Source organism: Salvelinus alpinus, chromosome 10 (genome assembly GCF_045679555.1).
Source record: "Salvelinus alpinus chromosome 10, SLU_Salpinus.1, whole genome shotgun sequence".
Taxonomy (NCBI): Eukaryota; Metazoa; Chordata; class Actinopteri; order Salmoniformes; family Salmonidae; genus Salvelinus; species Salvelinus alpinus.
In genome coordinates this window covers 5,910,926-5,923,814 of record NC_092095.1, presented here as the reverse complement: position 1 = coordinate 5,923,814, position 12,889 = coordinate 5,910,926, and the positions used below count along the sequence as shown (strand labels likewise).

At 41.0% G+C, this 12,889-nt stretch overlaps 2 protein-coding genes across 2 annotated transcripts in view; one reads left to right on the top strand and one right to left on the bottom strand.

The window, feature by feature from the left end:
- The window catches only part of zic4 (zic family member 4), a 13,588-nt gene extending 13,222 nt beyond the window's left edge, over positions 1-366 (bottom strand). The window contains exon 1 of the mRNA XM_071327944.1: positions 1-366. This exon is cut by the window's left edge and continues 1,151 nt beyond it. Coding sequence (XP_071184045.1) covers positions 1-2 — 2 coding nt within the window. The 5' untranslated portion in view covers positions 3-366.
- Positions 367-8,022: 7,656 nt separating this feature from the next.
- Positions 8,023-11,511, top strand: zic1 (zic family member 1 (odd-paired homolog, Drosophila)). The gene is made up of 3 exons (XM_071327943.1): positions 8,023-9,302; positions 9,820-9,983; positions 10,424-11,511. The coding sequence occupies exons 1-3, from the start codon at positions 8,336-8,338 to the stop codon at positions 10,622-10,624; spliced, it is 1,332 nt and encodes a 443-aa protein (XP_071184044.1). The 5' UTR covers positions 8,023-8,335; the 3' UTR covers positions 10,625-11,511.
- The last annotated feature ends 1,378 nt before the right edge of the window (positions 11,512-12,889 follow it).

Sequence of the window (12,889 nt, the reverse complement as noted above, 5' to 3'; positions counted from 1 at the left end):
ATTACTCCTAATTCTAGAATAACTTGACAGCAGGCAAAATAACAATGATGACAAATATATTTTAATTGCAATGAAAAATATAGAAAAACAAACTAAAACATATATTAAAAAAGTTCGAAAGTTGTGATTCTATCTCAGTGGCTGCATGGAATCCCATTCGGTTGGCCGGCAGCAGCAGGACGCGTTGATAGTGAATAGAGATTCATGGTAGGCGCTGCAGCCCGTGGAGCTAAACAATCACCCCGCCTTCTAATTGGTCAGAGCCCCGTGATTGACGTCACTTGTGACAGTCTCCAATGTGAACAAAAAAAATGTTTTAGCGACAGCAAGCAGGCAGAGCGCCTGCGCCGGGCCTCAGGCAAAAAAAAAAAATGTTTTGTTGTTATGCAAAGGTTATTGTACTTTAAACTAATCTCCAAAAGTTAAACCGTTACACCAAAACTATAACTGTCATATTTTACTACTGAGTGACTAAGAGTTATGGAAGTGCAATATACCCAATGTAGCCTAATGAACACCTAGCCTACAGTACACATGACAATAATGCAAAGTAGAGCCTCTAAGGCTATAGCTGATAATCAATAGAGAGGTATCTTCATTTCGGTGCATATTTTACGAAAATATGTCATTGAAATTCATAAAATGTATGCAGAGTCGGAAAATGTGTGCATCAAAATACCGGATTTATTTTCGAACATAGACAAGTCCTTTTCTCAAAAGCAATTTTCCGCCGTTTGGAGTTTTTACGCGGTTCGGAGTTCTCTCAATGGCCAAAAATGATCCGATAAAATAAAGAAACATATTTGACACGTCCTCCCACCCGCTCGCTTGTTCGTCCGCACCGCACCACCACCCCTCCTCGCTCGTTGCGCTTCGTCCTCCTCCTCGTCGCGGGATCGGTTTCTGTGTATTAGTGAATAGAGACGACGCCGTCCATTGTCCCAGGAAAAAGTAATGGAACCGACCTGTTGTTATGATCCGGGGTAATTTTGCTCACGAGCCCTGTCGGATTGAGACCCAGAACTGAAGCGGATCAGGGGCACCGGAGGTGGCGCCCGATGAACGGCACAGAACGGCACAAGAGCGGTAGAGATTTAAGACCAAAATAATACTTGCTAAAATATGAGTTTATACTTTAGAATAATTTAGAATGATACCCTGAGAGGGAACGGGACGTCTGCTGTTGAAGGAAACGGTTGTCGAAAACATAAAAGTGAATCTTGTTGATTATTCCCTGCTATCAAACCATACCGCTAGACTATAGCATAAATCACAAAATATATTTCGCATTTATTTTGTGTTTGGATTTATGTTAGACGATGAGATTTAATTGTTAATAACGTTTTTCCTCTCCTCTCACATTGATTCAGAAACCAACGCGTATTGAAGCGCCTGAAGCTCCATATATGTTATATAAAATATTTTTAAAAACATTCCGCTCATCTCTGCTGTTTGTGATGCTATATAGTGTGTTGTCATTATATTAGGCCTAATATTTTCAACTACATAATGAAGACATTGAGTTGCGATATGATATCAATAGCATTTTTTACCAACTTTATTTTTCTGTTCACATCTATATTAGGCGACTATTTATATTTGTAACCTAATTATAGCCTGTAAAACTGTTGTCATGCGCCCTCACAGCTAAGGCCTTGCATATGTTTGTTTTTTCATTAAACTTTAACATTTGGTAAATTCATGCATATTAATCCACATATACTTAAATATTCTTACCTCAATCTAAATTGCATGGGCCCTTTTATCTTAATTAAAAATCAGTCGGGGAGACAAATAGGAATTGTTCTGTGAATTGACCCAAAGGGAGGTCAAACCGTTGCCATTAGATCCATGTCAAATATCGCATGTAGAATATGTTTAACTATTTGGTCGGATTATAACGTGCCCATAGTAGTCAATCATTGGGCTGTTGTCTCAGAGAGCCATGGGTAGTGCAGAGACAGTAAAGCCGTCATTTATTTTGACAGTGTGTCATGCCAATATTTGACGACTTAGTGACCATCGCCTCAATAGGGCTAGACCCAGGTCGGGTTGTGTTCATGCATCGGTCTCATTGGGCTGTTGAACAAAAGTCATGTCCATTCTCAATGTGGAATGAATTCGTTCATCAGTTTTAAAAAAAAGTGTAAAATATTCTGTTAGTATGTAAATAACGTGGTCATTACAACCACAATATATTGCAAAAATACGTTTTGGGGTAAATTTAATTTTAGGCACGTCTAAAACATTTCACGCACGAAGTGATACAATGTTGCACTGGCGTACCCACCATTGCACACTGCTGAAAATGCCGGACACCAAAACATTTTCTAACTATCTATGTGAGTACATCTCCTGCAGACTTGATCAGTTACCGAAACAACATATTTCATGTGAAATGCAGCATTCTAAAACAAGAAAATTCCATATGTAAGTGAATGGGTCACATATTTATTTATGTTAGTATTGGTGACCATTCCCTCAATGTTATGTGGTCAACAGTAATTCAATTGATATCAATTGGCCATGTGTAGTAGGCCATGTGCTTAATTCTTTACACCAAAAACGTAAAACCGAAATGTATTATTTGTAGGGGGGTAAAAGTGATGCGACCGTTGGCATATTACGCACAGGCTACCATTGTACATACTGATAGAGATAGCCTAACGGCAGTGATTGCACGTCTCTGGAGAATCATATCCAGGATTGACTTGTCAAAGTCATTTGGTGACAAAGCCACGTTAAACACGTCATAAATAAGTAAAATATAATGTGAAATATGTGTGATCCTGGCAATGTTTATGAAATGGCCTCTGCTCCAGGTGCCTAGTGCACGGTCGCAGCTGTAGTCTGCAGAGAGAGAGAGAGAGAGAGAGAGAGAGAGAGAGAGAGAGAGAGAGGCAGCTCAGGAACACACTGCAGTCATGCATATGCCTTGGAAGAGCTTTTTCTGGTCCAAGCTGCGCCCTCTTGTAAACCACAAGAAAGAATGCAAATGTAGGGACCAAGACCAGATCATATTGCAGCAATTGACAAAACGCGTAATCACTAGGCTAATTGAGTTGTTTTGTATATGTAAAGGCAAAAATATGTATAAAGGGAAAATAATATACTGTATAAATATATATATATATATATATATATATATATATATATATGTGTGTATGCTATATGCTATATGCATAAACTGTACATATTTTTCGTTACAAACAACACGAGGTATGTGCCTTTCGCCAATCAGAATTAGATTGCCTATCCAAACTCAATGTATTTCAGAAAAGGCCTATTTTAACGCATTTAATGTCAGTTGTAAGACACCGCATGATGCTACGACTTAATAACATCCCTATTACGTTATGTTACATCACTATTACGTTATGTTACATCACTATTACGTTATGTTACATCACTATTACGTTATGTTACATCACTATTACGTTATGTTACATCACTATTACGTTATGTTACATTACTTTTACGTTATGTTACATCACTATTACGTTATGTTACAGCATTATTACGTTATGTTACATCACTATTACGTTATGTTACATCACTATTACGTTATGTTACATCACTATTACGTTATGTTACATCACTACATCACTATTACGTTATGTTTCGAACACAAGAAATGCCCTGTAGCCTGTCCTATCGACCATAATATAAATTAAATTAGAGGCCTACCACCCATAATGGATATATCATTATCCAGATCATTGGTCACCTTGATGTAAAATCTCCATTCCCAACAAATAATCAGTGAACAATGCGTGCGTCATTCACCGGATCCTTCTGACGACAGATAAATCAGAGCAAAATAAACATACAGATTCAACTATAAAGAGGTTTTGCCTTCTGTTGTTGTATTTGATGATTCCCAGACCCCTGTTGAACCCCAAAGGTATGCATTTCTTCCCTATTTAAAGTCACTTCGACAACACGTTCCATCTTGACCGTTTTCCACCTGTTGAAGCCAAGGGTCTTCCAGATTTGTGTGTGTGTGTTGTGGTAGTCTACTTTAAAAAAAAAATAAAAAAAAAAAACTTGATAAAACTTCTATGGAAAAAGAGAACTATGGATAATGTTATCTTCCCCTTGGCCTCTCTGGAATGAGTTGGAGAATGTATGAAGCAGAAACGTGCAGTCAAAATGATATTTTAATGGTTCGTATGGCACGTCTGTTCATGCGGCTTTGAACCAGAGCAGCCGGAGGTTCCTGCAGCGAGAGCCGCAAATCCCACTTGATAACTTCGGTAACCCACAACGTTGTACACATATATACAGTCTGGCTATGGTGATGCAGTAAGCTTTTAGTAGTCGGCCAACTTACAACGTGACCAAAGTTTAGTTTTCAACAATCACCAGTGCGTGAGTTATCATCACAAATGTCCTTCAAGATAACTAATTATTAAATGTCTTTGTGATGATAACTTTTTGTGTGCTTTTTGGGAAAGCATTTAGGTGAGAATGATCATACCAGAAGGGAGTCCTGACTGCTGATGTTCCCTTTACGAGGCTGCTGCAAAAACGGACATGGAATGTAGAGAGAGACAGAGACAGAGAGATAGAGTGGTGGGGACGCAGAACAGAGTTCACAGATAACTACAGCCTAGGCCCTACATGTGTATGATCCTAATTTGAGCCAGGTTGCTACAGCAGGAACATAATTCTGCAGCAAAAGGAAATGTGAATTATTATGTGAATTATAATTAATTGACATTTGTGTAGTGGTTGATACATTTTTACATGAGGGAAAATCACAAACTTCAGAAGCCTGTTTAAACCTCAAACACACTACAAGTTTTAAAAGTTATTCATTGCAAGAAAGTTCTCCTGTAACAGAGTGATCAGATTAAGATCCTCCATCTGTAGATGTTCTCCTGTAACAGAGTGATCAGATTAAGATATTCCATCTGTAAACGTTCTCCTGCAACAGAATGATCAGATTAAGATCCTCCACCTGTAGACGTTCTCCCGTAACAGAATGATCAGATTAAGATCCTCCACCTGTAGACGTTCTCCCGTAACAGAGTGATCAGATTAAGATCCTCCATCTGTAGATGTTCTCCTGTAACAGAGTGATCAGATTAAGATCCTCCACCTGTAGACGTTCTCCTGCAACAGAGTGATCAGATTAAGATATTCCATCTGTAAACGTTCTCCTGCAACAGAATGATCAGATTAAGATCCTCCATCTGTAGACGTTCTCCCGTAACAGAGTGATCAGATTAAGATCCTCCATCTGTAGACGTTCTCCTGCAACAGAGTGATCAGATTAAGATCCTCCACCTGTAGACGTTCTCCCGTAACAGAGTGATCAGATTAAGATCCTCCATCTGTAGACGTTCTCCTGCAACAGAGTGATCAGATTAAGATCCTCCACCTGTAGACGTTCTCCTGCAACAGAGTGATCAGATTAAGATCCTCCATCTGTAGACGTTCTCCTGCAACAGAGTGATCAGATTAAGATCCTCCATCTGTAGACGTTCTCCTGCAACAGAGTGATCAGATTAAGATCCTCCATCTGTAGACGTTCTCCTGCAACAGAGTGATCAGATTAAGATCCTCCATCTGTAGACGTTCTCCTGCAACAGAGTGATCAGATTAAGATCCTCCATCTGTAGACGTTCTGCTGCAACAGAATGATCAGATTAAGATCCTCCACCTGTAGACGTTCTCCTGCAACAGAGTGATCAGATTAAGATCCTCCATCTGTAAACGTTCTCCTGCAACAGAATAAGATCCTCCACCTGTAGACGTTCTCCTGCAACAGAGTGATCAGATTAAGATCCTCCATCTGTAAACGTTCTCCTGCAACAGAATAAGATCCTCCATCTGTAGACGTTCTCCTGCAACAGAGTGATCAGATTAAGATCCTCCACCTGTAGACGTTCTCCTGCAACAGAGTGATCAGATTAAGATCCTCCATCTGTAAACGTTCTCCTGCAACAGAATAAGATCCTCCACCTGTAGACGTTCTCCTGCAACAGAGTGATCAGATTAAGATCCTCCATCTGTAGATGTTCTCCTGCAACAGAGTGATCAGATTAAGATCCTCCATCTGTAGACGTTCTCCTGCAACAGAGTGATCAGATTAAGATCCTCCATCTGTAGATGTTCTCCTGCAACAGAGTGATCAGATTAAGATCCTCCATCTGTAGACGTTCTCCTGCAACAGAGTGATCAGATTAAGATCCTCCATCTGTAAACGTTCTGCTGCAACAGAATGATCAGATTAAGATCCTCCATCTGTAGACGTTCTCCTGCAACAGAGTGATCAGATTAAGATCCTCCATCTGTAGACGTTCTCCTGCAACAGAGTGATCAGATTAAGATCCTCCATCTGTAAACGTTCTGCTGCAACAGAATGATCAGATTAAGATCCTCCACCTGTAGACGTTCTCCTGCAACAGAGTGATCAGATTAAGATCCTCCATCTGTAAACGTTCTCCTGCAACAGAATAAGATCCTCCATCTGTAGATGTTCTCCTGCAACAGAATGATCAGATTAAGATCCTCCATCTGTAGACGTTCTCCTGCAACAGAATGATCAGATTAAGATCCTCCATCTGTAGACGTTCTCCTGCAACAGAATGATCAGATTAAGATCCTCCATCTGTAGACGTTCTCCCGTAACAGAGTGATCAGATTAAGATCCTCCATCTGTAGATGTTCTCCCGTAACAGAATGATCAGATTAAGATCCTCCATCTGTAGACGTTCTCCTGCAACAGAATGATCAGATTAAGATCCTCCATCTGTAGATGTTCTCCTGCAACAGAATGATCAGATTAAGATCCTCCATCTGTAAACGTTCTCCTGCAACAGAATAAGATCCTCCATCTGTAGACGTTCTCCTGTAACAGAGTGATCAGATTAAGATCGTCCATCTGTAGACGTTCTCCTGCAACAGAGTGATCAGATTAAGGTCCTCCATCTGTAGATATTTCCATGGTCACACCTGATGTGTAAATGGCAACACACGAAGTGCCAAACTCGAGGATAGCTTTATAAAAGAGGAGCTGGTGCACACGGAGTGATGAGTAAACCTACCTGGGATTGTTAGGCTACTTGCAGTGCTTTTCAACATTACCATTGGATAGTTTTTTCAAGATAGACCTATAGCCTATTTGAACTGACAAATAAAAAGTAAAATAACTTAATCGTGGTACTTGTAGGATAATTCGTCTTTGTTATTCGTCTATTATTAGTACTGTTTTAATGTGTTTGTGACAGTCGCATATTGACGATTTGGTTGTTTTGTAGTAAACCGTAATATTCCCTTGCGGTATGTATTCCTGCAGCCTCCACTCCCTAAACGACTTGAATAGAGAGGGGGAAATGGAGTCGAGTCGTCTTTTCCGTTCCCTTTCATCCTCCGGAAATTTGACTGGATCCAAAGATTGCCATGGAAATCAACAAAGACATCGCCATGCCCTCAACGTGTGTCCTATGAAATCAAACAAATATCCCGGATCAACGACAAAAAAAGAGTGTGTGGAATAATGCCTCCCCAGTCTCTCAACAACATTCAGCGAAACATCGACTTCTTGGTATGCAACCGAAAAGCCATGCTCTACATCAGCATTTGTCCCCCCTCCCCTAACAAAACGTGTCTTTTAGTATGGAAAGTTGTTGCTATGCATTAGTTGCAGAGGAACATGCATTTTGACTTTTAGCAGTGTCTAGTGTGACTGAATAACCGACGACTGTCTACATTTTCACACCGTCTATTGTAGCTTTAATTTCTCTCAACTTTCTTTCTTGTGTTATTCAGCCGTTTAACCAAAACCACAGTCAGCAATCTCACAATACCTGGGATTGATGATGCACACGGACCAATAGGAGAGGGGCCTCGGCACGCGGATTGTTATTTGATGGGTGCATGTTAGTAGGGGGATAGGGCCTCCTCCAATGATCGTCTGAGTACCGGGTCACATGTTTGGGCCCCCCTTCCTCTCCATTCATCAGGGGTGGACTGTGTTGTCTTTTCAATTCATTTATCTGCAGGAATGATTGCGACTATCAGTCTGAAGCTCGCCGCCTGACTGGGGAGGTGAAAGTTTCGCCACAGGAAGAGAAACCGCAAAAGACAATATTGTACATGATTTGCGTGTGCATCGGATGAGAATTAGTGTGGGGTAAAATTCCACTCTTGTTTTAGGTACATAGAAAACCGGTGGATTGGAGTTTGTACTCCTCTGTAAGGTCCGAGAGAGACTTTTTTTTGCAGAAAGAGAGAAAGCGAGAGAGGTATAGGAGTGAGAGAATAACTGTTCGTGATTTTATATTTCTGCTCTCAGTCGCCTCATTGAGTTGTAGACTGACGGAAGATGCTTCTGGATGCAGGACCCCAGTACCCCACCATAGGAGTCACTACGTTCGGCTCCTCGAGGCATCACTCAACAGGCGAAGTCACAGAAAGAGAAGTGGCTTTGGGGATAAATCCGTTCGCAGACGGGATGGGAGCTTTTAAAATCAACCACAGCTCCCACGACCTGGGCTCCGGCCAGACGGCGTTCTCCTCCCAGGCTCCCGGCTACGCTGCTGCCGCCCTGGGTCACCACCACCACCCGACGCACGTCAGCTCCTACTCCACCGCAGCCTTCAACTCCACCCGGGACTTTCTCTTCAGAAACCGGGGCTTCGGGGATGCCACCAGCGCGCAGCACAGCCTGTTCGCCTCGGCAGCGGGAAGTTTTGCAGGGCCACATGGACACTCTGATGCCGCGGGGCACCTGCTCTTCCCGGGACTCCACGAGCAAGCCGCAAGTCATGCATCATCAAATGTCGTCAACAGCCAGATGCGCCTTGGCTTTACCGGGGACATGTACGGCCGGGCTGACCAGTACGGCCACGTTACGAGCCCCCGATCCGACCACTACGCCTCGTCCCAGCTGCATGGCTATGGTCCTATGAACATGAACATGGCGGCTCACCACGGGGCAGGGGCCTTCTTCCGATACATGAGGCAGCCCATCAAACAGGAGCTCATCTGTAAGTGGGTCGAGCCCGAACAGTTGTCGAACCCCAAAAAGGCTTGCAACAAAACGTTCAGCACGATGCACGAGCTTGTGACCCACCTGACAGTGGAGCATGTGGGGGGACCGGAGCAGTCGAACCATATTTGCTTTTGGGAAGAGTGCGTCCGAGAAGGAAAACCATTCAAAGCCAAATACAAACTGGTAAATCATATCAGAGTACACACCGGAGAGAAACCATTCCCATGTCCCTTCCCCGGCTGTGGAAAAGTGTTTGCCCGATCGGAAAACCTGAAGATCCACAAAAGGACACACACTGGTAAGAAATGTAACATGTTTTTTTTTTCCCGACTCAAAAAGCATGATCACAATTTCCGCTCCAAAAGCGATTAACTGTTGTTAAGTGTAAGACATATTTGACTGTGTAACAGCCTACGAACTTGAATGTTTTGGTTATGTTTTTACACACAAAAAAAAAAGTGCAATAATTTTGAATGCATGTATTAAATTATATATACAGTCTAACTTTATTATTCGTATTTTGAAACTTTCAAAATGAATATAATGCAATAGGTTTGTGTAATATGTGGCATGCTGTTGCGTATTGTTTATCGTAGTGGTCCAAGTAAACATGAGAACACAACAAAATGTGTGTGTAAATATTTAGGCCTACACACATGAAACAAATCATAAATACTGAAAATAAGGTTATCTTTATACAATGTGCTTGGACCACATGACAGCTGAAACTCTGAAATGTTCATGTTAAATGAAAATGTATCATATCATTCATTTTCTCCGTGTGTAAAATGTTTAAATCGTGTCATTTTTTTTAGGTGAAAAACCCTTCAAGTGTGAGTTTGAGGGCTGCGACAGGCGGTTTGCGAACAGCAGCGACCGAAAGAAACACATGCACGTCCATACGTCTGACAAGCCTTATCTCTGCAAGCAATGCGACAAGTCCTACACACATCCAAGCTCTCTGCGGAAACACATGAAGGTACATTTTATTAATTAACTTACACTTTTATTTTATTCCGTGGCTTCTTTAAATTGTTCTGTATATTTAGCGTGCTATAAATAAGTCCGTATATTGGATATTGTTGAGAAGGAAAATACTGTGTATACATTCCAGCAAATATGAACATATGAGGCAGTAGAACTAAATTGCTGTTGTGTTTTTATAAAGCCTTTCATGCTGTATTCATATCCAAAATAGTGCTTCATGCATTTTAATTTATGATCTTGGTTTATTTATTAAAAATGGATTATCATTAACATGTATATAATTAGCCGATGTATTTTCTTCTCACTATGGCGAATTGAGCTGGAGCCTTTATATTACCGTAAAGCATGGCAACGTATGAATAATACACAGGCACACTGTCAAATGTAAAAATGTTCTGTTGTTTTAAACATATTTTTCGCTCTGTCTCGCAGGTTCACGAGGCCACCACGCAAGGACCCCAACCGTCGCCAGCGGCCAGTTCCGGGTATGAGTCGTCCACGCCGCCCACCATCGTGTCCCCGTCCACAGACAACCAGAATTCCAGTTCCATCTCACCGGCAGCCTCGACAGTACACCACACGACCAGTCACCACACCACGCTGTCGTCAAATTTTAATGAATGGTACGTGTAAAATATTTTCACAAAGACTGCAGAAATAGGACTGCTTGGAATCAAAGACTTTGAAAGTCAGTCTATAATGCGTGGACAGAGAAAAATACGAGGAAGCCAAAATGGTTTGTTAATGGCTACAGAGAGAGAGACAGAGATGCATGGACAAGGTGCACGGCCAGCTACCAAGTTAAAGTTTTTTTTTTTACATTTTCTTCCCCCGGGCTCTTTTTTGAAAGACTGCACGCAAGAGATCTCATTGCATGCTATCTGCGGATCGTGGCCAGATATTTTTTTGTACATAAAAAAATTCACAGTTCAAACATGTAATATTTTATTTTGTAAATAGTTATATCACAGTTTTAAGGGCATTTGTGAAAATGTGGTCCCTAGATATATGGAAAATGAGATGGTTTTAACAATAATATTGCGATGACTAGTGTTTGATTGAAAAGAATGTCGTAGTTGATGTGTACCCAATGTGAATTACTCAGTATAACTTCCGTCTCCACTATGACGTCGACCTTACCGACTATTAGTCTATGTATGTGCTTTTGTATTTGGTGCAACATTCCGTCTACGGTCCAGTTGGAGTAGCACAGTATTTACCATTGCTGTTATTTAATGTCATGTCGATAAATCGTGTAGTGAAAGCCTGAAACTCCGTGTCAATCTGTTTATGTACGTGATAAAAGATTTTAAAAAAACTATTTGTCCATTACCTTGATAATGTCAAGGCAGTATTACCTACATGTATATAGTTCGATTTTCCATATTTATCCGCATGTAAAGGGTAACGTTAGAAATGATCGGGATTTATGGAGAAATACGCTCTTATGTAGAATTTAGTCTACACAAAATGTTTGGTTACATTTCGTACTATATTAAAGCATAAAAAAATACAACCAATTATTGTCTTCCAATATTTTTGTTTCTCATAGCCTACTGTCTAAATATGACTGGACATCAAAATGACTGCTTCGTGATTACCTATGTATACCATTTTCATTAACAACACACAGTTAAATAGAGGACTAGGCATTTAGTAAAGCATGATAAGCCTATATGAGGTATTATATTGAAATAACTATCATACTAAAAGTAACAGTTTTAAATGACATGTTCAAAGGGGCACAAATCAAATAGGTGGTGCACATTTCATAACACATAGACTATCAATAAAGGATATGTGGACCGTCTTATCAGGCTAGGCTATCCTCCCTGCTCCATTATGATATGTGGACCGTCTTATCAGGCTAGGCTATCCTCCCTGCTCCATTATGATATGTGGACCGTCTTATCAGGCTAGGCTATCCTCCCTGCTCCATTATGATATGTGGACCGTCTTATCAGGCTAGGCTATCCTCCCTGCTCCATTATGATATGTGGACCGTCTTATCAGGCTAGGCTATCCTCCCTGCTCCATTATGATATGTGGACCGTCTTATCAGGCTAGGCTATCCTCCCTGCTCCATTATGATATGTGGACCGTCTTATCGGGCTAGGCTACGCTACTGCTCTATCACCTGCTTATCAAAGGACACCACCTAAATCACATCATGCTTGCCTTTTTAGGCTTGCAGAATCCAATTCAGTAATACGAATTAATGTTAAGTAATTTGATTTCCCCTGTCCTTGTCTCCTGTTAATCCATAATTAACATACCAGTCCTTGCCCTCGAGTAATTCGAGAATGTAAACGGTTAATCGTGACGGATATAATTATCAGTCTGTGTAAACGAAATTGTTTATGTTTTTACTTAATTGTTCTCTATGTAATTCAGTTTCCCCGAAGCTAGCTGTGTCAGATGAATGTCAATGTGCTGAGGAAGTGTTGGGACTTCTGGAGTCAGTGTTGTAGTCTTTGTTCCGTGGTGTAGCCAGCCTGGTTGACCGGACCATTAGGCAGGGTTCACGTCAACAGACAGACGCCAGTGATCATCCAGCCTGGCCTGCGTCGTTAACACTGCCAGTGCGCTAAGGCGACACAGAATAGAATCATATAATCCCCGATCTGTCAGTCTGCAGCTTGGCAACATGACACGTTGGACAGGCCGAAAAATGACGAAACAATTCTAACAGAAAAGACGGATACAAATGGCCTGCGCACAATGTTCAATTGATCAGTCATCAGTCACAAGCCTCACTCAGTGTGTTTGTGTGTTTTTATTTTTATTTTTATTTTTTTACATATAGCTAACAGTAATACTACGGGACTAAACATTTTCTCTGAAATAAGATTTGAAATAAGATCGTTTTTTAAAAATTAAAATGATTTGCAATCGTAC